Source organism: Danio rerio, chromosome 19, assembly GCF_052040795.2.
Source record: "Danio rerio strain M-AB ecotype USA chromosome 19, GRCz13ab, whole genome shotgun sequence".
NCBI lineage: Eukaryota > Metazoa > Chordata > Actinopteri > Cypriniformes > Danionidae > Danio > Danio rerio.
In genome coordinates this window covers 40,750,829-40,777,587 of record NC_141039.2, presented here as the reverse complement: position 1 = coordinate 40,777,587, position 26,759 = coordinate 40,750,829, and the positions used below count along the sequence as shown (strand labels likewise).

The 26,759-nt window shown below is 36.8% G+C and overlaps 1 protein-coding gene across 16 annotated transcripts in view; it reads left to right on the top strand.

The window, feature by feature from the left end:
- Positions 1–26,759, top strand: part of col16a1 (collagen, type XVI, alpha 1) — a 156,668-nt gene that overhangs the window by 96,594 nt on the left and 33,315 nt on the right. For 4 of the 16 annotated variants that reach the window (XM_087295947.2, XM_087295945.2, XM_087295944.2 and 1 more), the window contains 22 exons: positions 567–611; positions 2,663–2,698; positions 2,799–2,852; positions 5,112–5,162; positions 5,240–5,371; positions 8,983–9,018; positions 9,101–9,208; positions 9,428–9,550; positions 10,046–10,099; positions 10,638–10,679; positions 10,784–10,819; positions 12,207–12,260; positions 12,350–12,418; positions 13,155–13,208; positions 15,496–15,522; positions 17,585–17,641; positions 17,758–17,799; positions 18,789–18,860; positions 21,059–21,112; positions 22,626–22,661; positions 26,112–26,228; positions 26,427–26,465. In XM_087295947.2, the coding sequence (XP_087152073.2) occupies positions 567–611; positions 2,663–2,698; positions 2,799–2,852; positions 5,112–5,162; positions 5,240–5,371; positions 8,983–9,018; positions 9,101–9,208; positions 9,428–9,550; positions 10,046–10,099; positions 10,638–10,679; positions 10,784–10,819; positions 12,207–12,260; positions 12,350–12,418; positions 13,155–13,208; positions 15,496–15,522; positions 17,585–17,641; positions 17,758–17,799; positions 18,789–18,860; positions 21,059–21,112; positions 22,626–22,661; positions 26,112–26,228; positions 26,427–26,465 (1,338 nt within the window). The remainder of the gene's footprint in view (positions 1–566; positions 612–2,662; positions 2,699–2,798; positions 2,853–5,111; positions 5,163–5,239; positions 5,372–8,982; positions 9,019–9,100; positions 9,209–9,427; positions 9,551–10,045; positions 10,100–10,637; positions 10,680–10,783; positions 10,820–12,206; positions 12,261–12,349; positions 12,419–13,154; positions 13,209–15,495; positions 15,523–17,584; positions 17,642–17,757; positions 17,800–18,788; positions 18,861–21,058; positions 21,113–22,625; positions 22,662–26,111; positions 26,229–26,426; positions 26,466–26,759) is intronic. The other 12 variants (XM_087295950.2, XM_087295949.2, XM_087295948.2 and 9 more) reach the window with 3 other exon arrangements.

The following is a 26,759-nucleotide window of genomic DNA, read 5'->3' as shown; positions in this document are numbered from 1 at the left end:
TGAGGCTTACATCTTAATATTGATCTTTTAATATTTGCTTTTTTTATTATATGGCACTCCTCCCATTCAATTATTTTACAAATTTGATCATTATTATAGGAAACAAAGTCTCATCTTTCAAATTGAAATGAAATTTAAAACTATCATTTTAAATAAATGTTTTTTGGAAAGGTATTTAGAAAATGTAGATTGCGATTTAGATTTATGTTTATTTAACATGTTTGGTTCAGTGTGGAATATTATATCTAAAGTAAAATTGCTGTTAAATGTAGTAATTTGGACTTAAATCTTTAATATCATAATAAAATGCAAATGATATGACTCTCTGTTTAGTTTATAGCATTAGCTGAGATGTATATTTGTAGATTGTTCTTGGAATTTATAATTGACAGGACCACAATTTCTTTAATTGATTATAATTTGAAATAATTGTCTGTTTATTTTCCTCTTTTCTGTTCTGAAAATGTACAGAGCTTTAACTTAGCTAACATGTGTACCAAACTGTAATTCTTCGTGTACCTTTTATTATTTTATAACTTCTTTTTACTTGATATTGATGTCTACAGGGAGAACCAGGACAGATTGGCTTTGGTGGACTTAAAGGAGAAAAGGTATCTGCATTTCTTCCATTTTGGACAGCGTAAGCATATTCAGTGACTCCAAAAAAGTAGTTAGACACATTTAAATGTTTGGATGGTATCGCGTTAGGTAGTAAAAAAAAAATTTAAAAAACAAAAAGATTTAGTGGAACATCTCTGTGCTTAATTTGATGAACTACAGCTCTCTGGGGCAATTGTGAAAAACTGACTTCAGATATCCATTAACTATGACCTAGGAAACCTGATGGACAGTAATTGCAAAAGTTTAGTTTTAGGAAAAGTTTAGCTAGTCTTTTTTTCACCAGTGTCAGTTGCTTTTTTATAATAATATTTGGTATGCTTATATGTTTGGCTTATGTATCCAAATACTTTTTGTTCCATTGTACATGTATGCAGTGTTTGTATCGGTATCAGAATCAGGATGAGCTTGTTGCGTGTGGCGTTCACTCCTGCCAAGTGTGCACAAACACACAGGGATTTTTTTGTGGTTTAGAAAAATAAAACTTTTTCTCTCTCTTTCTCTCTCTCTCTCTCTCTCTCTCTCTCTCTCTCTCTCTCTCTCTCTCTCTCTCTCTCTCTCTCTCTATATATATATATATATATATATATATATATATATATATACAGGGCCGGTGCGTCCATAGAGTATAGAGAGGGCGGCGTCTCCCTTCCCACCTGCGTACCCGCGTCCTCAGTTATGTCCGCGACACCTCCCTCAACACCCGCGTCCTCAAGATATATTCGCGCATAGGCGACAGAATAGAGAGGGCGGCGTCAGCGACACCTCCATCAGCACTCACGCATCCTCAGTTATATCCGCGCATAAGGTGGTAGAATAGAGAGGGCAGCGTCCGCGACACCTTACTCCCTCAGCAGCCACGCATCCTCAGTTATATCCGCGCATAGGGCGGCAGAATAGAGAGGGTAGGGTCCGCGACACCTCCCTCCCTCCCTCAGCACCCGCGAGTCCTCAGTTATATCCGGGCATAGAACGGCAGAATAAAGCAGGTAGCGCCCGTGACACCTCCCTCCCTCACCACCCGCGCGTCCTCAGTTATATCCGCACATAGTGCAGTAGTATGCAAATGCCTTATTGATGCCAGAGGTAAGAGGAGAATGGCCAGACTGGTTCGAGCTGATAGAAAGGCAACTCTAACTCAAATAACCACTCGTTACAACCGAGGTGTTAAGAATAGCATCTCTGAATGCACAACATGTCCAACCTTGAGGCGGATGGGCTACAGCAGCACACAACGGGTGCCACTTCTGCCAAAATTGGACAATAGAAGATTGGAAAAACATTGCCTGGTCTAGTCTCGATTTCTGCAGCAACATTCGGATGGTAGGGTCAGAATTTGGTGTCAACAACATGAAAGCATGGATCCATCCGGCCTTGGATTAACGGTTCAAGCTGGTGATGGTGTAATGGTGTGGGGGATATTTTCTTGGCACTTTTGGGCCCATTAGTACCAATTGAGCATTTGTGTCACAGCCACAGCCTACCTGAGTATTGTTGCTGACCATATCAACTCCTTAATGACCACAGTGTACTCATCTTCTGATGGCTACTTCCAGCAGGATAACGTGCCATGTCATAAAGTGTATATCATCTCAGACTGGTTTCTTGAACATGACAATGAGTTCACTGTACTTAAATGGCCTCCACAGTCACCAGAACCTCAATCCAGTAGAGCACCTTTGGGATATGTTAGAACGGGAGATTTGGATCATAGATGTGCAGCCGACAAGTCTGCAGCAACCTAATGAACTGGCCATTGAGTGTAGATTGTTTATGCACAATGAACAAACAAAGCATTGTTGACTGCTTTGACTGTGCAAATAAGAAATAAAATAAAATAAATATTTATATAAAGTGTTTACAAATAAGTGACTTATGTTAATTATTTGAAGCCAAACAAGTTTTATAAGCAGTGCATTGTAAAAGAAAATGCAGTCATTTCAGAATCAATAAAGTGACAGAAATGATTAATTAATAAAGAAATTAATATTTAATTTATCTAATTCACTAATTTTTGCAATACATTCTCTTCTCTTATTTGCAGGGCAATGCTGGCAGCAGAGGAAATGAGGGTAAAACTGTATGTTACCTTTTCTTTTTATTAATTATGTTTTATTCTTTTCTGTGATTTATGACTGACCTCAGGATTAGATTAATATGCAGATGTTGATGTTTTTTAGGGCAAACCTGGTCCAAGAGGGCCAAGTGGGAAAGATGGAAATAAAGGAGCCAAGGTGATTTAGCTCAACTCTGAGTTTCTTATTTTGCAGTAATTGTAATGTATTTTGAGAGTAACCTCACATCACCAGAAGACACAGAAAAAGAGTACAATCGGAGAGCGAAATGCAATTTAAAATGTCATAGAAGTTAGTGTAGTTACCATTGATAGGTTGATATTGATTCTGAACTTTTTGAACATGATGCTCTTTTGATCATTTCCAATAATTCTGCACTGGCTGGACTGAAAATCTGACTTTTCTTCCCAGAACTCTTTGCATCTTACAGTTTTTAACGTATAAACATGCAAGACTTATTTATCTCTCAAATGCTATATATATATATATATATAAATAAGGCGTGCGTTGTGTGCCTTAGTGTCCCACCAGTGATAATATAAAGCCACATCGCTTTGCTACGAGTTCGATAGCACAATCATGTATATAAAAAGGAAAATCAAACACGAAGAGTCTAAAAACCCTTTTGTTAGAGGAATTACTTTCTTCTGCCATTCCTTCACATCTGCAGCTGACATCAGAACTGCAGCTAGAACAGAAGAACAGAAACCATTGCTACTTCACCAACGTCACTTTAGAGCTAGCATTTGAATGATTCTTTAGCATAATGTCTAAAATGATGACAAAACAGGTGATTTTGCTGAGATTTTAAGATTGTATGGCTGAACAGCATGTAATGCCATCAGTCTACAGAGATTTCCCAATATTTCTCTGTTGCAATTGGGATATCACAAAAATTAACGCTGAAAAAAAGCAGCGCAATCACTTATAGATGGCTGTTGTGTTTGTGATAAGGAAAAACACACATGCAGGCATTTCTTCTTTTTTTTCTGTTTACTGAACTAGTCTGCTGTGCCAACTAAAACTCAGGGTTATACAAAGGGTGGCCAACACAAAATACACACATTCCTAATATGCGAGTCCCATCCCACAATCAATACACTACAATTATATGGTATAAAAACAGCACTACAACATACAGAGAGATCAACTTAGAATATCACTTACCTGTTTAATAATAATTTGATCAGGTGTAGTAAGAAATTACGGTGTTCTTCTCTTCTAGTCGCTTATTATGTGTTCTTTGTTGTCATCTTGTAGATGGACAACATCTTTGGTCTGCTCAATGACAGGCTACTGGCTGTCTCTCAGAAATTATAAATATTTAAAATAGGCACTATCCTTATAAACAAACTGCATCTAAACAACCACATTCTCGACTGAAAAAGCCTCAAAAGTACATTATGTTGTCCAACAGCAAGAATATTTGTCAAAGTGTCCTCTGCTTGTCGCTGTATCTGGGCAGAGTAATACTCAAGGGTGAAGGGTTGAGAGACTGGACGAATGCTGTTACTGATAGAATATCTCATAGCTATCAGCCAATCAGATTCAAGAACTAGTCAGAATATATATATATATATATATATATATATATATATATATATATATATATATATATATATATATATATATATATATATATATATATATATATATATATATATTATTATTATTATTATTTAACTTAAGAATTGCAATACATTTTAGAAACATGCAGTTGCAGAATGTCCATTCAAAATTTTATAGAAGTCTATTAAGAAAAAGTCAAAAGAAGCAAAATCTATAAATAAAACAACAGGCACAAAAAGTAAAAAATCTGACATAATTTATACATTTTACATCACAATTAAGTAGAAAATTGACCTACTCAATTGATGTTGACTGACAAAATTATTACTTAAAAAGTCATCATTATGAGATAAGTAAAAATTATGACTTAAAATAAAAAAAACGTATATACTTAAGCTGATTAAATAAATTTAAATGTTACTATTGCCATAATTCATACTGTAGATGTAATCATTTAAACTTGTTCTTCATTTAATTATGAGTATTAGTATGTGATAATGAGTTCTGAAGAATGATAACTTCTGAGGTGAAAGTTAATGAGGTGTTAACTTGTAATTGCAAAATACAGTATAAAAACACTGTTTGTTCTTGCATTTCAAAGTTATCACATAGTTTAGATGTATTGGTTATCTAAATTGTGAGAAATACACTACGAATTGTGGAAAAGATCAGAATTCTGATGTATAAACCTCTGGATTGTAAGTTGTGGTTGTGAGTCAGACCTTTGAGATAATTATCTTTTTTAAGCCTTCGTTGAAAATTATCCTCCACTTAAACCACATAATATACCTTATTATAAATAAAGTAACAGCATTTTGATAATTCTGATAATCTTATGCTCTCCAACAGGGTGACACTGGCCTACCTGGGATAGGGACACCTGGTCTAAAAGGTGAAAAGGTTAGTCGATTTTTGTTTTTTTCTGCTTTACATGGATGGGCTTCCTTAAAACACACACAATGTGACTTATTTTTAAGGGGGACTCGTGTGGGGCATGCCAGTCCTCTCCCTCTGAAGTGGGAAGTGGCCCACCTACAATAAAATTGACAGGAGAACGTGGACCTCCAGGACCCGCAGGCCCACCAGGAGAAGGAGCTGAGGGCAAACAGGTAAACCTAACTGTTTTAGGGTGACTCTATGGTCCTCTTTCCATCCGTTGTTAACACATGTTAAAGTACTTCTCTTTTGACCACTTGTGAGCAGATGTCATCGTAGCCCTTTCCTCTAATTTAGTCCCAGTTCATTACTTTCAATGCAGTGCACAAGTGCTGCTCAATGAGCGGACCCATGTTAGATGACTTACTAGGGAGCGGGAAAGCAACTGAATAAAATCAACATAGACTCATTCTGAAAACGTAGCCCTATATACATTTCAGGAGATCGCAAATTATGTAGCCAGAAGTCCATATTTATTAAACGGAACGCTACGGGGCGGTATGAAGCCTTTCCTTTTCGTGCTTTCCAGCTGACCGCTTACTTTCATATGAACGGCTTTCACGCTGTTACAAGTTTGTCTAGTTAGATCTCTATGTATATCACGACTTGAAATACAAAGAGGAGTTGACCATGAAGGACAGGGTTTGAGTCCGGCGAAGAACGGTTTCAGAAAGCGGGTAACACAAAAGCCAAAAAATAAAATAAACAAGTAAATAACCTGAGAATGTAGTAAAATCTGAACACATGGTAAAAAAACAGGCGAGGGCTTTTTCTGGATTGCATTTAAAACCTGTCGGTTGGGTTTAGGGAAGTGGGTGGGTCAATCTGTGCTTTTAAAAACACTATTGGTTGGGTTTAAGGAAGGAGGAGGGTGGGTAAGTCCATCAGTCAGTCTGTCAGTCAGTCAGTCAGTCAGTCAGTCAGTCGACAGTGGCCTATATGGATTTACTTGAGAACAGCAGGCTCGAACGGCACTCTCAAAAGAGATTTGAGATCTCAAAAAGCGTACACAGTGGCCACTGGTGGATTCGCAGAAACAAAAACTTGACATATTTGGCGCTCTCCAGAAATGTGTATAGTGGTAAGTTTTAAGAATGAGCCTTGGTTGAATTAATTGTTGGGGGGGAGATGTTTGTGAAGGGTGGGGTGGTGGGGGGAGGTGTTTGACATATATGAGGACCGGGAGGGAGACGTGTGATTTCCGAGAGATTATCACTGGTTTGCGGGCATCCAAGAGTCTCTATGAATTTTGCGGGAGACTCCCGGAACTTACTATGAGCTTTGTTTTGCACATATCTTTAAGTAATCAATAGAGAACAGCTAATTTAAATACATTTTACATATCATATTTAGTATTGTCCACTTATAATTAAATTGGTAGATGCTCTTATTAATATCTACTAAAAACTGCGCGTAGTTGACAAATAGGAAGTAAATATGTTTTTTTTTTTTGTAAAACACTATTTTTAAGATTTTTTTTATGTTTATGTAGTTTGCAGTTTGATGTTTGAGAAAATATAAGGGGCAACTAACTTGATAAATTCTTTCACTGTTTTTTTATTTATTTTTTTATTTACATGTTTACTGAATTGTACCTTAAATACAGTTGAAGTCAGAATTATTAGCCCTCTTATAATTTTGTATATTTTCCCTCAATTTCTGTGTAATGGAAATTATTATTTTTCAACACATTTCTAAACATAATAGTTTTAACAACTAATTTTTTATAACTGATTTATTTTTAGCTTGCCATGATGACAGTAAATAATATGTTACTAGATATTTTCAAGAAAGTAGCTTAAAGTGCAATTTAAAGGCTTTACTAGGTGAATCAGGTTAATAAGGCAAGTTAGGGTAATTAGACAAGTCATTGATAGAAAAATTGAATAATAAAATATTGCTTAGGGTAGCTAATAACATTGACCTTAAAATGTTTTAATAAAAATTGAAAACAACTTTTATTTTAGCTGAAATAGAACAAATAACTCTCTCCTGGGGAAAAATATTATAGGAAATACTGTGAATAATTCCTTGCTCTGTTAAACGTCATTTGGGAAATATTTGAAAAAGAAAAAAATCACAGGAGGTCTAATAATTTTGACCTAATTGTTTGTCATGGTGTGACAGAATGAAAATTAGGGAAAAAAAACTCTTAAAAATATAGAAATAGCATGAGAGGGATGCATTGTAATTATTGGACACTTATAGTGCTGTTTATTTTATATGAAATTATTATATATATTTTTGCTTTATGGCTAATTTTCAATATATAGGATGTCACACCAAAGGACAACAAACTTAACAATCGTGAAGTGGTTCCAAAAAGTCTGAGACAAAAATGAACAGGTGCATCTCATGCGCATCGCAGGGAACTTCAGTCACTTGATCTTGAATGGGGCCTTTCAACAAATTAAAGTTTTCAGTGGAGTTGCAGACTTAAAAAGGGCATGTACGGTAGTGCCATGGTTAATAGATTACATGGTTTTCAGTTACAAAAGTATCAAGTTCCTATGTTATTATTATTTACTAAAATAGCCTCTTGTGGGTGGCATGGTGGCTCAGTGGTAAGCATTGTCGCCTTACAGCAAGGAGGATGCTGGTTCGGGTACCAGGTAGGCCTGTTGGCATTTCTGTGTGGAGTTTGCATGTTTTCCACATGTTGGCGTGAGTTTCCTCCGGGTGCTGCAGTTTCCCCCACTGTCCAAAGACATCCACTAAAAGTGAATTGGATAAACTAAATTGGCCGTGTGTGTGTGTGTGTGTATGGGTGTTTCCCAGTACTGAAAGGGCATCTGCAGTGTAAAACATATGCTGGAATAGTTGTTGGTTAATCAATAAACACTTGTAAAATCTGGCGTGAGGTATTTATTAATGAGTTTTAAGATATTTTTAATTTATTTATAAGAGCTGTAGTTTATTGAAACAATCATACCATAGATTTGCCACAAAAATATATCATATTAAATGTATAACACGTCAGTTAAAATAACAAGAGGTCCATGAAAGACAAAGACATTTTTAACTATTCATTGCATTTTAAATGATGACAAAACTAATTTTATAAATTTGTTTCATGTGTGACTACAATAATGCAATGTCACGTCAACAATCCATCTACATCAGTAATTCTCAAACTTTTTTCATCAAGTACCACCTCAGAAAAAAATTGTTCCTCCAAGTACCACCATAATGACCAGTATTGAAATACAGTAGCGTAGTAGGCCCAGTGAAACAGCTTCACCTCTGCACAGTTTAAAAACGTGGTAAATTTACTATTATAAAGAATATTTATTAATATTGGCCACTTTAAACATTATTAATAGTAACATTAACACTGTACTCTGCTTATATATAAAAACAAACAAACAAACAAAATAAAATGTCAACATTTGAATTAATATATGCTTTTAAAAGTTCATTAAAAACGGTAGGTTACTGTTCTTAAAAAGTAAAAAAAAACAAAAAAAAATTCTGTACCTAAATGTAAAGTGTTAACCTATAGTATCCTATTCATCAAAACCTGGAAATGTTGCTTGGACCTCATAAATACAGACTATATGTCATCATATCTATATTCAAACCATTTTTGATAAATTTTGAAAAATATGTTGCTTGTACATAACATGTAGGATTCCTCTGCGTACTACTAGAAGGAAGCTTATGTACCACTAGTGGTACACGTACCACAGTTTGAGAACCACTGATCTACATCTTTAATTTAAGGAACCTAAAACAAATGTACTATTAAAATGTAAACTTACCTTAAGAATGTTTGTCTCAACAGGGGCCACCAGGTCTTCAAGGATTCAAAGGAGAGAAAGTAAGTTATTAATATGTGCAAATAAAATGTTAACAGTACCTCAACCTTTTCTCTGCATTAAATATCATATCTATGTCTGTAGGGTGATCAGGGTTTACAAGGAGACTCAGGTACACCTGGTACACCTGGAGTCGCAGGACCTCAAGGAGAGCCAGGCAGGAACGGTCTTAATGGACTAAAAGGAGAAAAGGTCATTGTCACATAACATTGATCATGCGGGGCTCATATTAATTACATTGCAGTAAATTATGTGCCGTCAGTGGCAATTTTAATAATCATTCATCAAGTTGATGTAATAGATTACGCCTTTAGAAAAGTAATATACATGCAAGAAAGACATCACTATTTAAGCATGCTTGGTCATCTAGAAATCTGTTTTTTCTAAACGCATCTGTGTCTGTATGACCAGGGAGATGCTTGCGACAGCTGTCCGTCACTCCCTGAAGGAAATGGAGATGTTGTTGGCTTACCGGGACCTAAGGGAGAGAGAGGAGAGCCGGGTTTGCCAGGCGAGGGCCGAGAAGGGAAACAGGTGCACATTTTTTGCTGTCTTTCTAAATTAATTAGTAGTTTTGTTGTGAGTGTTACACTTATTTTATCATCGAAGACTTTTAGGACAACACACACTTAATACACAAATAAACTTCATCTATATACAGTGACATCACCTATATTACTACAGGTTAACTATGTTTACATATAATTACTTTAACTGTTGAAGAGCCTATATTATCAAATAGGTTTTTAAAAAAGGTCATATTTTGGTTTTGGTGGTCTCAAACAACAAGCTGATATGCATGCAAGGTCAAAAAACACCTTCATTGTCTTATAATATGCATTTATTTTTACCTAATTATCCCAACGACTCCATATGATTCGTTCAAATATTCATTTGTTCCCAAACCTCTTCTTAACAAGATGCTAATCTGCGCTGATTGGTCCAATGACTCAGTCTATGAACAAAAACAAAAAAAACTTGCTTATACATCTTGCAAAATCTAAACTCTTCCTTTATTTACTTCTGTAGGGTCGACCAGGCCCACCTGGTGTTCAGGGACCTCCAGGACTCAAAGGAAGTCAGGTAAAGTTACTAACACATATGTCAGTCCTTTTTATGATTATCAGCGATCTAGAGGCTGCAGATCGCTAACAGAATACAAATCTGCCATTGCATGAACCACGTATCCAGTCATGCACCACTCACACGCACCTGTTCCTCACTCAGTTGATTACTGAATGATGAGCTGCTCATGAACTGATTAGATGGACTTCAAATACAGCACGCACACTCACATCCAGCTGAGAGTCTTGTTTAACGGTATCTGTAAGCATTACAACGCACTTTTCCTTGTTTAGCCTAGCTGTGTTTTGACCATTGCCTTTTGTTATCATTTTGATTCATTCCTGCCTGTACCGACTGTTATTTGACTACTCTATTGGATTTGCCTGCATGTACCTGTTTGACCCTGTTGACTGTTGCATGTCTGACCATTCTCCATAATAAATCCTGCATTTGGATCAGTACTTCAATTTACAATGTCCCTTCACATTACAGACACATTTGTGTGCTGAAGTTATAAGAGTGACTATAGAGTGATGGTGTTTTTTTATTTCATTAGGGGGATTCTGGGCCTGCAGGTATTGGCCTTCCAGGACCACGGGTGAGTTGAAAAAGCTGAAATCAGTCCGAAAAACTCTTGATGTGTGAAGGTCTGCTGTTTGAAGATGTTCATGCTGTTTGTAATGTTTTGATGTTTTCATTCAGGGCGAGCAGGGACCTAGAGGCTTTCCTGGAGCTGCTGTAAGTGCACGAAAAGTTGTTTGGTCTTGTATGTTTGCACATGGATTTGACTCTTTGAATTGTCTGTGTTATTACGTGTCTACATTTGTGTGATGCATAAAAATTAAGGCCAATACAAAAAGAGGAGTTCTCTAAAACTCACCAAGGTTGTGTATTGATTTAAAGAGCCCCTATTAGACATTAAAAAGGGTCATATTTTGGTTTGAAGGGTCTTTAACAACAGGCTGATATGCATGCAAGGTCAAAAACACTTTCATTGTCTTATAATATGCATTTATTTTTACCTAATTATCCCAGCAACTCCCATATGATTCGTTCAGTGATTCATTTGTTCCCAAACCCCTCCTTAGCGCAATGCTAATCTGCGCTGGTTGGACCGATGACAGCCTGTTGCGATTTGTTGACAGCGTTCAGCGCGAGACAGAGAGAAATGCCCAGGGTGGCTTTTCAACAATATCGAAGTAGTCAGAGTGCAGAGTGTATGTGTGAGCATACCTGCCAACACTCCTGTTTTCCAGGGAGTCTCCCGTATTTCAGACCCATCTCCCGCCACTCTCCCGTTTATTTATTTATCCCAGAAAACTCACGTAATTTCAATGACACAGCACAAGGCTGGGCTATAATGCTGAGGTATTTTTGCAAAAATAAACCTCAACCACTGACTCTTCAAAGTTTTATCTTTGGGTAGAGAAAATAACACTTACTTTCCCCTCACACTTCAAATAATATCCAACTGAGCACAGCTTCTTCATGACTTGATTCAACCAGGATCTGCTGAAATGTTTGTGGGCGGGGCTGCAGGTTTCAATTTCCCGAGTTTGTTCGTGCAAAAATTGGGTGGGGCTTAGGTTCCATATCAACATCACCCCGAAACGGCTAAAGATGATTCATTTGAAGCACTATGAGTCGACTCTTTTATAAATGAATCAATTGTTTTAAACTCTGTGAACTTTCAGATTTAAGCCTTAGCCGGATATTTCACTTCACTTAGAGCTGTGTGACTCAATTCATGGATGGTCATTTTCAAAAACTCCTAATAGGGGCCCTTTAATATATTTTAAAAAGAAAGTTTTATATATATATATATATATATATATATATATATATATATATATATATATATATATATATATATATATATATAATGTATAATGTTGACAAAGCCAATTTATTTTTGTCAGATGCTTCAAAAGGAATTGTGATATGGTGATATAATACTCAAGAAATTGTTGTTTGATAAATAGATAGTTCGTAGAAAGTTTTAAAATGTATAAAATCTTTTGGTAGATGTAATGCATAATTGCTGAAAGGCGTCTTACTAACTCTTTAGTCTTTTGACCAGCAGAGTATGCATCACAAATATAAATTCAAAATGTGCATTCTTCAGGGTCCAGAAGGACGTTCAGGACTCATAGGGCCAATGGGACCATCAGGACTAAGGGTAGATCACCAACACAATAACGTAGTGATCAATAACAGACATTGGATCTGACCTAATTGCTGTTCTGTTTTATTGCTTTATATTTATAGGGTCCAAAGGGAGAGATAGGACCACCGGGGCCACAGGGGCCAATGGTAACAGGACCAGTCGGACCACCGGTAAGAATCTGAGATAAAAGATGGACAAAAACATATATTTACACACACAAAGCCAGGGAAACAATTATTTTGTGTTCTCTTTTATTTGTTTATTTATTTATTTGTTGGTGATAAATTGTATTTATGTATTATTAAATTAGCATATGACCAAAAATTATTAAGTTGATGAAATCAATGAAAGAATTCAATGGAATTCAATCAAACTATCAATGTTACTAACAAAGTTAATTAGATTTTCTTACATGAACTTTAAAAATAATGTATCAATGTAATGTAATTTTATAATGTACATTTATTTACCATCTTTAACAACAAAACTCTTTCTCAAAAAAATATGTTAAATAAGATTTTAATATAACTTCATAAATATGTTTTGTGGCATTAAAAGCATTTCCAAAGTGTTATCCACTTAAAAAAAAACTCAATTTTGTGTTATTTTTGTATAGTATGTATCTAAGACACTGTAAAATTAAATGACAAAAAATGTCATGACAGCAAATGTTTGTACAGTATGTTACTTTAACTTATTTTAATAAGGTTATCAGGTTTCAGCTAATTTAGTTTTTTTGTTGTACAAAGTTTAACTTAATGTTTTAGTCAGTGTATATATTAGTTAAGATAACTAAAAAAGTTTATTTAATTTCAACTTAAATGTAAGGCAGCCGGAATTTTTACAGAACACACAGTCTAACTTTTTTCTTGTTCTAATAAATGATTTATATATTCTGTGTTACAGGGTCGGGATGGTACAGCCGGATTCCCTGGAATACCAGGACAAGATGGGGCTCCCGTAAGTTATTTATTTAGACTTCTCCAGCAGCTTATTTTGACACACGCTGTCATTACCAAACTTACACGGGCATATTGTCCTCTATTCATTGCTCTGGCATCAAGAGACAGCATCAAACAAACTCGAGGAGATAAAGGCAGTCTTGCCAGAGCTTGTCTCATTAAAAAAGCAAAGTTAGTGTTGACTATTCTCACATCAGATGTTAATTACCTGGGGCTTTGTCGCTGAGAGCTTGAAGAGCGATGCCAGAAACAGACTCAGGTCAAATCCAAACCCTAACAGCAACAAATTGTCAGCCTAAATCACATCACCTGTCACTGATCCTCATCTGACGGACCCAGGAGAGTCCTGCAGTAGCTATATTTCCATCACATTTGGTTTAATGAGTGTTTTAAGGTATCCATTCAAGAACAAATAATGGAAACACTAAATAAAATTACAGATAAATAAGCTTTTAACTCAAAAAAGTGTTTATGCTTGCTTAAGGTGGTTTTTGCTGATCAATAATGATAATGGATGGGAACACAATTAACAAATAAATTCTGATGTAGACAACATTAAACCAACATGTCCAGTCAGCTGTTTCCACTAAGGGGTCTTTGAGGTTTCTTTATTACAATATTCAAAATAATTCTCCCTCCTGTGAAATTTTTTCAAATATTTTCCAAATGATTTTTCACAGTATTTCCTATAACATTTTTTGATCTGGAGAAAGTCTTATGTGTTTTATTTCAACTAGAATAAAACCATTTTAAGGTCAATATTAGTAGCCCCCTTAAGTAATATTTTCTTTCGATTGTCTACAGCAGGGGTTCTCATCTGGTTTGGCCATGGGACCCACATTTTTACATGGTCATCAAGCCGCGACCCACATTTTTAGGAACTATAATACAATTTAAGGAATTATAATTAATTTGTATTTATTTGTTAACATACACAAGTAGTGACAGATACATCATAAGACATTCACAGAGACTTACAAATAAACAATATTTTATTGCTGCCATTTAAAAAAAATGGATCAAAAACTTGCAAACATACTTTACAGCACTTCAGAGTCACACTGCTAGGGATCAAAGATTTGTCAATTTGGCATTTTGTACTGTACAGGAGACATGGCACAGAGGAGATTGATTGACAATGGTTTACAGCCAGTCAGGATGCAGAACATGGTGCGCTGTAAAATAAAAAATAAAAAAAACATGCCAACTTAAAAAATCCTAAAAAAATCTTTAAAAAATCCATGAAACTGCAAGACCTCGAACCTTCAAACTCCACAAATACCACCAAACTTTCTATACCATTTTAGAATTGTATGTCTACTTTTTAAATATTGTCAAAACTGTGAAAAAATACAGTTTGTATTCTTCAAAACATAGGGGAGGCCTTGTATGGCCACCAATAGAAACTGAATATCAACTGGTGGTCATGTTTAGTACTGCGATCAAATCTGTGTGAAATCTCATTTTTGGCGATATCGACTTTAAATTTGGAATATAATTTATTTAGATATTAAACTTTGATTTTCTGTCAATTTTAGGCCAAAACAGGTGCAGTTGAACTCAGAATTATTAAACCCCCTGAATTATTAAACCCCCTTTATTTGTTTATTTTTTCCACAATTTCTGTTTAACGGAGAAAATACTTTTTCAACACATTTCTAAACATTATAGTTTTAATACATAATTTATAATAATGGATTTATTTTATCTTTGCCATGATGACAGTAAATAATATTTGACTAGATATTTTTCAAGACACTTCTATACAGCTTAAAGTGACATTTAAAGGCTTAACTAGGTTTAATTAGGTAAACTAGGCAGGTTAGGGTAACAAGGCAAGTTATTGTATAACGAAGGTTTGTTCTGTAGATAATCGAGAAAAAATATAGCTTAAAGAGGCTAATAGTTTTGACCTTAAAATGTTTTTTAAAAAATTTAAAACTGCTTTTATTCTAGCCGAAATAAAATAAATAAGACTTTCTCCAGAAGAAAAAATATTATCAGACATACAGTGAAAATTTCCCTGCTCTGTTAAACATAATTTGTAAAATATTTAAAAAAGAAAAACAAATTAAAAGGGGGTTTATTAGTTCTAATTTCAACTGTATATATAGTTATTGTTTAACTAATCTTATCTTTAGTTGTTCAAAAAACTTCATGAAAATGTACCTAATTTGCATTTTAGTAATTTTTTGGCAAACTTTTAAAGATTCTCTTGACATTAGGATGCAAATCTGGTAATTGTCATAACTGAGCATTTGTGTTTCTCCTTGTCTGTCTTACAGGGAGTCAAGGGACCCAAGGGTGACAAGGTAAGTGTCTGGATCAGTGAGCTGAAGAGGGAATTTTGAGGTCCCCCAAAGCTGTGTGAGTGTGTGTGCAGGAAACAATGGATGGGAGGAGTATTGGTAAAAGCGACCGTCTGTACGCACCATGATGTGTCCACCCTAGAGACACAAACAGACACACAAGTCTGACAGAAGAGTTTGACAGCACAGAAGAAGTAAAAAAAATGCCCTGAGCTAAACCAGGGCTATAATTGGTGAATATAACAGCTGTGATCTTAAATCTGACAACATCACAGAGAATCAAAGGGAGAGGAAGCGAGCGTGAGTTCGATGAGACAGAGAGAGACCTCGAAAGCAGAGCTCTGGAAATGCTTCATTCTTTAATGTCCTCTGTTGTCTCCCAGACTAATTTGTCTAAACACAGAGGAAAGTGGCAGCTGATATCAAATGATGCATATTCCTCCTAAGTGTGATGAAGTGCTCTGTCATTCCTGTTGAGTGCCAGGATACAATTTTACAGCAGAACCTTTTGTGATTTCGACAGTTTATCATGTTGTGACATTTTGAAACGTGAGCTTTCACACTGTAAAAAATGCTGGGTTCCACACAATTCATTCATGTTGTCCCAACACAAATTAAGCTAATTCTGTTGTTTTAACTCATTTTACGTAAGTAGTTTAAACAAGCAGCAAGCAAGTCTTTTTTGAGCTTGTATGCGTGGGAGAGGAGCTTGCATATTAGTGCTGCAATAATAATAATAATAATAATAATGACAAAAATAATAATTCCTCACATTTATATAGCGCTTTTCTGGACACTCAAAAGCGCTTTACACATTTTTGGGGTGAATCCTCTTATCCACCACCAGTGTGTAGCATTTACCTGGATGACATGACGGCAGCCATATTGAGGCACACTGCACCCTACACATCAGCTGATTGGTGGAGAGGAGACAGAGTGATGAAGCCAATTATGATATGGGGATGGTTAGGAGGCATTGATGGACAGAGGCCAGTGGACAAACTTGGCCAGTATGCCGGGGTTAAACCCCTACTCTTTTTTGAAGGACATCCTGGGATTTTTTATGACCACAGAGTCAGGACCTCGGTTTAACATCTCATCCGAAAGATGGTGTTCACTGATCAGTATAGAGTCCCCATCAATATACTGGGGTGTTAGGACCCACACAGACCGCAAGTTGAGCGCCCCCTGCTGGTCTCACTAACATCACTTCCGACAGCAACCTTCCCATGTGATCCCTAATCCAGGTACTGACCAGTCGTAGCCCTGCTTAGCTTCAGTGGGTGACCATGTGAGAGTTGCAATAATGGAAATGTCACTCTTAATAATGTAAATAAAGAAACTTTGGTCCCACTTTATATTAAGTGGCCCTAACTAATATGTACTTACATAGGAATAAATAGTTTGTTACAATGTACTTATTATGTAAATACATTTATTTACTGTGTACATATGCTTGATTTAATACATGTATGTAATTACATCTGTAATTAACTTTTGTAATTACATTTGTAAATACACTGTTGACCATCCCTTACACCTTAACCGACCCTTAAACCTACCCATACCAGCAAACCTGTCCATAACCCAACCTCTATCCCAACCCAAAAGCACCACAGGTGTTCTCAAATACATTATAAACACAGTAAGTAAATTTTATTTATTTTTTTGATGTAAGTACATAGTAGTTAGGGACACTTAATATAAAATGGGACCGAAACTTTTTTTTAATTACACATTATAGACATACATTTAACTAAAATAAGAATTAAAATAAATGAACAGTGTCATTATTGTTATGTTTTTAAATGATCGCATAAATTGTATAACATATAGAAACATTTTATAATCAATGTAATTTATTCAAATTTTTGACTTTCGTATTGTCTTCTATAAACAAACATCTCACAATGCCATAGCCACCCCAAATAATCTGTAAACCATACAGCAACATTCTAACAACCTTTCAGAATCCACCCACATATCATCACCTTGGTCTAGTTGTGTCATGGTGCTAAAAAATTTAAAAAATTATGATTTAACGATTTTTTTGTGTGTTTCATAGGGTGAACCAGGAGAGTGCAACTGTTTGCATAATATGTTTCCTGGAACTGGCGGACCTGTAAGCCAATGTTTATTTTATTGCTGTTAATCGTGAGGACATTAGGACATTATACATACTATATATACACAACTAACGTCATTTACAGTACTGATTTTAATTGCATTTTTTTAAAGGGAGTCCCAGGTGGTGAAAACAGGGTACAGCCAGGTCCTCAGGTCTGATTTTCTTAACATTTTTCCTCCCAAAAATTATTTACAAGTTGGAAAATAATAAACCAGAAAATCACCAGTATCTAAAAGATATGGTTTACCCAAAATGAACATTATGTCATTATTCAGTGACCCTCAAGGTTTCAAAGCTGTGAAATAAAATATTTGAAAGAAAGTGGGTAATCAAGCAGTTGCTATGGAATAACAAAATATTGGTCACATTTTATTTTGATGAAGTTACATTGCATCTACATGCCAACTAATTCTCATTAGATTATGAGTAGACTGTTAGTGTATATACTCAAATGGACCATCAAAATAAAGTGTTACCAAAATATTGTATGGGAATCAATGGGGAACAGAAACAGTTAGAATCAGTACAGTTTTTTTTTGTTTTGCATTACATACAGTTAACAGGGTCTAATTGAGATTCACTTTTTGCTATATTTAATGTCTAGTCAAATATTATTTACTGTCATTATGACAAAGATAAAATAAATCAGTTATTAGAAATGAGTTTTTAAAACTATGTGAAGTTTATTCATAAACTAATTTCGAGAGGAGCACGTGATTATGATTGAACACTGCTGGTTCTGCATTAGCATGCATGATCCACCAATCAGGCCATTCCTAACCCACTATAAAGAGCCAGGGTTTTTTCACTACAGTCATCTTCGATTTGAAGGCTCCCCTCTCTTCCTCCAAACGGGAGGGAGCCCAGGGCTCAAGAACCTTTGAGCTCAGGGCTCTCTCCCGGGACAGCATGCCAAACTTGCTTATAATCAATCATCAGCTAAGTGTGAACTCTTGAATATATTTAGAAATGTGTTGGAAAAAATCTTGTCTCTGTTAAACAGAAATTGGGGAAAAAATAAACAGGGGGGTCTAAATATCCATAATTTAAAGATTTGACTAATCCAGAGAGGTCATTTTAATTATTAATAGATAACTGCCTTTTAACTCCTACTCATTCAAATGTGCTTTCTTAATCTTAGGGGCCTCCTGGACCACCGGGCCCTCCAGGTCCTCCAGGCCCCCAGGGCTTTACTGGAATCCCAGGCCCACAGGTGAGTATTAAACCGATGGAATCAGTGTGTGTGTGTACGTCTGCTTTTTCTCTTTGTACCTCCTCCATCCTGCACTCTTTGTGGGGCTTCTGTATTGGGAAGGCCTGCATGGGTAACTCCGGGCTTCAGCTAAAGCATATTTAAATGGCACCAATAATTTGTTTGCATATAAACCCCAATGTTAATTTAGCAAATAATGGTTAATACATAAATGTAATTTAATGTAATGCAATGTAATGTAATGTCATGCAACTGTAAAGTAGTTTGTAAAATAGCGCCCTGTTAAACTTTGCTGTTAAATGTGCACGCTTTAAAGGGGCTTTTCTTGGTTAGCGCCGTGGGATGTGCTTTGCTCATAAAAGTTAATGTAGATATTAATGTAGTTTGCAAATCTAAAGCATTAATGCATAGTTGCGCAATAAAATAATATGAATTAAATGTATTATGTACATTAAAATATTAACTAATACATTAAGTAAATAAGTGTTTGGGGATCATGCTGCTTTTTCTTTTTAAAAACCATGCAGTGCTCACTGTGAGATGGCTATATTTAATATGCAGTGTTGGGCAGTAGCATCGCTACTATCTTAACTACATTTCTCAGTAGCGTGGCGGTAGCGTAGCTACTGAAAAGCTATTTGATTTAGAAAGTAGAAAGCTTTTTTTCTCAAGTAGCGCAGTAATATCCACACAAGCTACATTTACCGATCACCGATCAATAAGTGACCGCACTAACAAACACAGAGCTGTAAGGCAGATGAAAGTAAATTCATATGATGGCGAGAATGACCATTATTTCTTCTTCCCCTGCTGAAAAATCCAGCTTAAACCAGCCTAGGCTGGTTGGCTGGTTTTAGCTGGTCGACCAGGCTGGTTTTAGAGGGGTTTTGGCCACTTCCAAGCTGGTTTCCAGCCATTTCCAGCCTGGTCTTAGCTGGTGAGGCTGGGAGATGACCAGGTAAAACCAGCTTGATTAGCCTAGCCAAGCTGGGAGTGCAGCCAAAACCAGCTATATCCAGCTTAAACCAGGGTGGTCAAGCTGGTTTTAGCTGGATTTGGTTGGTCATTTTCCAGCCTGACCAGCTAATACCATGCTGGAAATGCCTGGAAACCAGCCTGGAAATGGCCAAAACTCCTCTAAAACCAGGCTGGTCAACCAGCTAATACCAGCCAACCAGCCTGGTCAACCAGCTAATACCAGCCAACCAGCCTAGGCTGGTTTAAGCTGGATTTTTCAGCAGGGTCCAGTTTTACGGTGGTCGACAACAAACTTTTTGTCTTGTTATATCCACCTTTTGCTCCAAAGACAGGGGTGCAAGTTACTGCAAGACAGGGGTGTAACATGAAGGGGTGTAACTTGTAGTAAGTTATAGGTGTCACTTGCAGTTATCGAGATTCCATTTAACCAGAAAAAATCTCACAACAAGATGTCGTTGGCAAGATGGCAGGCTTCTTCATCTGTTTTGTCATAACAGTTAGTCTACTCAGTGTCACCCCCTGTTTGCTATAGAATTTTAGTATTTTAATTGTGTTTTAAAACAGCTGTTTATGTTTAATACAGTATTATTTGCAGTAAGTAACTGAACTTAACAAGTATGCCTCATATGTTTCATAAACAGTTTTATTGATCACTAACTTGATTGACTTGAATTTAAGTTGCTTTGATTTAAAAATAAAACAAAAATAGCAAAAATAGCTCAGCTGCAGCTAAACTACTTTTGCCGAATAGCTTTTAGCTTAGCTTGCTACATTTCCCGGAGGGTAGCTTTTAGTGAAGTTAAGCTACATTTGAAGTAGAGTAGCTAATAGCTTAGCACACAAAATTTTTTAAATAGCTTGCCCAACACTGTTAAAACGTGTATTTTTATGCTCATTCGACATCATGCAGATTTGCTAGAAGAATTGTGATGGAATTTAAGACCCTCGATGTGGCAAATTGACTTGTATTTGATCTCACCGTGAGCACTGAGTGGTCTTTAACCTGGTGTTGTGTTGATTTCCCAAGCCACAGAAGAACTGAAATTTAAGAAATAATAGACAGAGAAAGGCAAGCGAAATGTAAATGTCTACTGCGAGCTGGAACACAAACCAGGAGAGGGTCCAGGGCTTTGGCTACTTTCCCTCTGCCCCGCTGGAGAAGGAGGTGTCCAGATTGTGGCCGCAGGCTAAACCAATTCAACCTCAGTTCCTTCTTACAGGGTATCCCTGGCAACGATGGCTTACCAGGGAAAGCGGGTCCACCGGGCCAAGCAGTGAGTAACCAGACGGGGAAGCAACTAGTGGAATGCAACAGCTTTATTACAGTATATAAACAGCCCGGTCGGTCGACTTCTGTGTTAGAAGGGGAGCGGGTTTAAAGAGGTGCAGGGAGACGAGGTAATTCACAAGCTACAAAAAGGAGCCAGTAAGCAAGGTGGCTCTGTAACAGCGTGTCCCTTATGGGCGCCAACGGCCCCATTACCCTTTCAGTGTTAACTCACCGTCTCCCAGGCTTTGTATAATGGTAAACACTGCCATTGTGCTGAGTAACGGTTTGGGTGGCCATTACTGTGAGTGATGTGCTGTACAAAAGGAGCCATTAGATCTTTGGTTGAAAGCAGGATTTCTAAATTAACGGCCCCGTCTCTCTGCACGCATATTTTTTCAGCTGGCCTGAGGCCCATCCTGGAATCAGAGCTCCAGGCTTCGAGCCTGCAGTGGAAATTTGGCTGGACTTCAGTCCCGGTTCACTCTGCTTCACTTCTATCACAGACTCCGACCACCGAGTTCTTCCAGAGCACAATCAGATCTAAAAAAAACAAACAATTAAAAATCATTCTTTCAACTCTCGCTCGCCAAACTTCGAGACCTAACCCTTACGATTAATTTGGATATAACTAAACTAGTTTGCCTAAATAGATTAAAATAAATAATGTAAAATAACGTCAATAATTCAGATGTTTTATAAAAGTATAAGCGCATATCAATTTCCACTTTTAAGTCGTTTTCGTAATTAAAGTAGTTTGAATTTAAAGTAATTTAAAAGTGATTCCACTGAGCTGTGGAGAGCCCAGAGCAGCCAGTGCTGAGATGCTCATTTCACCTTCAAGAGCATCTGAGGGCCACTCTCATCCTCAAGCTCACAGGTTTAACTCTTATTTTAGTCCTTTATAACCAAAACTAGGCCAAGTGCATGTAATAAATTGGTTGGAGCTGAAGTGGAATTCCCTAAAACTCTTCAACATATTCTGGGATTCGCTACATTCTCCACATATGTAGGATACTTGTAAATTTCAAGCACGTTGTGGGTGTTGCACATAGGAATGTTGGAAATTCTGTGTTTTTTTTTTCGTCCTTCTGAAAGTCTTTTGTGCTCTGAAACTAATTCCTTTTTTGTTAAGTAGCATAATATTTTCAACCGTAACTAATTGTGTTTTGATTTACATGTTTATTGATGCAATTAGTCAGTACACTGTTTTGAAATGACTGTTTAATGGATGCTGCATAATTTGAAAGAATTTATCGTTTTAAATTATTCTCGGTAATTTCATGCAAAACTATTCCCTTATTAAAATTGGGTTTTGTTATTAATGGCATAATGAGATCATAGATTACGAAGCAGTGCTTTTCAAAAAATTACTTTTAGTATAGTGTAGTGCATTGCTTTGGTCTCTCCATAGTTATGTTCTTCTGGAACTCTAATGTTAAGTACTCGTTCAGTCTTTGCGTATTAGGTAAGTGTTTTTGATGCAGTTGCCATGTCTGACTGTGTTCTCCGTCTTGCAGAATCTCCTTCCTCAGGATTCAGCTTCTCCAGGAAAGGTAACTAACTAACTGATCAATATGAACTGCAGGGGTTTGACAGCTGTCTCTCTTCCTCTCTCGCTGGTGTTGTTGGAATGAAAACTGCTATTATTTGTTAATGTGTACTGTATAGAAATGTTCACATTAGTATTAGTTTAAATTCCACTCCAAATTCTGCACATACTTTTAAAGAGTAAAACATCTATACTGCAGTTTACATGCATTTTTCATTTGAAAGATGGAATTTTTAGTGCAGGGGTCCTGCAGGATAGGCAAGAGATGAGGCAAGGGAAACCCTGCTGTAAATTGCATAAAATCCAACATTGGCTCATTCTGAAAACATTGATATATATATATATATATTTCTGGAGATCGAGAATTATGTAGCCAGAGGTATGTATGCATATAGCTGCATTTTGTCTTTATAGGGAACGCTACGGGGCGGTATGACGCAGTTTCTTTTAGCGTTTACCAGCTGACCGCTTACAACTGCATGGACAGCTTTCCTGCTGTTTGGCGGCAATTTTCCGGAAAGGTTGTATGTGTGAACAGGTCCTTTTTGAAAATATCGGTAAATTCGTTCTAGCTATTTTCCGGAAAGAGAAGTTGTAACATTACCGGCAATTTGCCGGAATGCTGCGCTGTGTGAATGCAGAAGGAAGATTGCCGTAATAAGCGCGTGCATGTCTAGAACGTGCTGACGTGAGACGTCTGCTTTAGCCAATCACAACAGTCAGACGCATTTACATCCGCTCGGTTTGTGAGAATAAAAATCTTTGAATATTTTTCCAGACACATTTAGCAGCTAGAAGTTAGTCAGATCACGTTTATATGTTCTTCTTAATGCCAACTGTGTAAATAATCATCGGTTAGATGCTTATGATAAACCGTTGTTTGTTTACCTTCAAGCTTTGCGTGTGCCTGTGAAACAGCCTGTGAGCGCCTGCACACGCAGATATTATGAACATCTCGACATGCGAAAGTGATCCTGCGAAAGTTGTTCACAATATTGATCATCCACAGAGTTTGTAATTTAGTCAAATGTTTACAAATACAAGCACAGCCGTTTAAAGCTCATTTGTGGTGAATGATGTCAGAATTTACCGGTATTTTGGAATGGATGTGTGAATACTCTTTTCCGGAAAATTTCCGTAACGTCCTCGCCTGTGTGAACAGCGCTTTTTTGAATATACCGGTAAAGTCGATCCAGAAATTTTTCAGATATTTACCGGTATCACTATGTGAAAGGGGCTAATGAGAGTTGACAGGGTTTGAGTGTGGCGAAAAGCGGTTCCATAAAGCAGGCTAGACAAAAATAGAAGCCAAAAAAATAAATTAAACAAGTAAGTAGCAGGGGGAGAATGTGGTAAAATCTGAAAACGTAGTAAATATAAGGCAAAGGCTTTTCTTTTTCTGGATCGCTGTTTAAAACTGTCAGTTGGGTTAAGGGAAGTGGGTGGATGGGTCAATCTCTCAATTCCGCCTCTGGTGGAATTCCACGAGAACAGTATGCGTGAATGGCACTCGTGAAATAAATCTGAGATCTCAAAAGCATACACAGCCACCTCTAGTGGAATTGTGAAAACAAAAACTGCAAAAAATGTAGCTCCTGGAACGTATTTAGCACTCTCCAGAAATGTATAAAGCGGTATATTTTCAGAATGAGCCTGGGTTGATAAAATCAAGTGCTTCATTTTAACCCATGCATCTTTCATTCATTTTTAGCTTTTAATGTAAATGCATAAGTTATGATGCATGCGTGGTAAAGGTATTATTGCAATATATGTATGTATGTATTTATTTATATATTTATTTACTTACTATATATTTATTTTATTAACTGAAAGTACTATTGTAAAGTGTTTGGGTGTTTAAAAGACATCTGCTATGATCATTAAAGAAGATGTATTTGAACAAAAATACAGCACAACAGCAGTGCAGTGAATATCAAATTTAATTTTGTTTGTATTTTCACTTAAATGAGTATTGTTTTCCTCACAACATTTTTGTCTAATATAAAGTATAGAAAAGCCCAACTATATTCATACCCCTGGCAAATACTGACTTAAAGTGACTTTTTTTTTTTTTTTTTGACTGGAGAGGACAATATATATGCACTCACTGGCCACTTTTAGTATTGGGTTGGACACCATTTTGCCTTCAGAACTTCCTTAATCCTTCTTAGTATAGAATCAACAAGGTACTGGGAATATTCCTCAGAGATTTTGGTCCATATTGACATGATAGCATCACGCAGTTACTGCAAATTTGTCAGCTGCACATCAATAATTTGAATCTCTCATTCCACCACATCTCAAAGGTGCTCTATTGGATTGAGATCTGGTGACTGACCAATTGAGTACAGTGAACTCATTGTCATGTTCAAGAAACCAGTCTGAGATGATTTGCGCTTTATGACATGGCGTGTTATCCTGATAGAAGTAGCTGTCAGAAGATAGGTACACTGTGGTAGGGACAGCCTGAACCGTTGATTCGAGGCAGGATAGATCCATGCTTTCATATTGTTGATGCCAAATTCTGACCTTACCATTCAAATTTCGCAGCAGAAATCGAGACTCATCAGACCAGACAATGTTTTTCCAATCTTCTAATGTCCAATTTTGGTGAGCCTGTTCGAATTGTAGCCTCAGTTTCCTGTTCTAACTTCTTAGCTGACTGGAGTGGCACCCAGTGTGGTCTTCTGCTGCTGTAGGCCGTTCGCCTCAAGGTTCGACGTTTTGTGTGTTCATTCCTCGTTTGTAACGAGTGGTTATTTGAGTTACTGTTGCCTTTCTACCAGCTCGAACCAGTCTGGCCATTTTCCACTGACCTCTGGAATCAACAAGGCATTTGCACCCACAGAACTGCCGCTCATTTAATATTTTCTAAGTTTCTGACTTATTTCTGTAAACCCTAGAGATGATTGTGCGTGAAAATCCCAGTAGATAAGCTGTTTCTGAAATACTCAGACCAGCCCATCTGGCACCAACAACCATGCCATCACCTTTCATCCCCATTCTGATGCTCGGTTTGAACTGCAGCAGATCGTCTTGACCATGTCTACATGCCTAAATGCATTGAGTTTCTGCCATGTGATTGGCTGATTAGAATTTTGCACTAACAAGCAGTTAGACAGGTGTACCTAATAAAGTGGCCGGCGAGTGTATATTTTACCAACTAAATGAGACATATAAATTGTTCATCTCAACTGTAAAAGCTTTTAATCTTGTATTTTGACTGTAAATCCTTGTACATTCTTTAAGCTCAGGATATTTGTATTCTTCAATTCTATCTGGCATGTGATAGCATGACAGTCTTCAAATATCTTGTGTTTTTTTTTTCATGCATCCTCCTCAGTTTGTCTGTGCTTCATTCCTGTTCACTTGTATCTGCATGCAGGCTTTGTGTTTTTATTGTTCACCTGCTCATACACATGCGTGTTTCTGTCATGGGTATGACTGACTGTAGGAAGGCTGTGGCGATTGTTCCAAGGGTCTACCAGGTGTGCCTGGCACGGTTGGTGCAAAGGGCGAGAAGGGAGATCAGGGCAAACCTGGCGTTGTGCCCTTGGAAGGATGCGAACGGGTGAGAGGGATGAATGATGGATGATGTGGGATTAAACCGATAAGGGTGTGGGTTCATGTTTCTAGCATTGATTTGTTCACACTGGTTTATATTTCGATTTCGAGTTGTACAATACCTAGTAGTTTTGCTCATGCTGCAGTATATAGCACACAGACTGTGCACAGTTTTGTAAGGCCATGTGTTTGATCACCTTCACAGTGTTTTGAGCTGCAGAGAGAGGAAACACCAAGCGGACCTGTAAGTTTGTGGAGCGATCGATATTCTTCTTATGCTTACATAAATCAGTGTCAGGGAAGCTTCTCAAGCAGCTCATGATGTTGAACAGTTAAGCCACAGTCGTAGACACTCTTTACTACTAGCTACATTTAAGATTTTCAATTGGTAGGGCTGTGCAATATGACGATATAGAGTTGAAGTCAATTATTAGTCCTCCTGTGAAATGTTTTATTCTTTTTCAAATATTTCTTAAGGGATGTTTGTTTAACAGATTAAGGAAATTTTCACAGTATTTCCTGTATTTTTTTTCTTCTG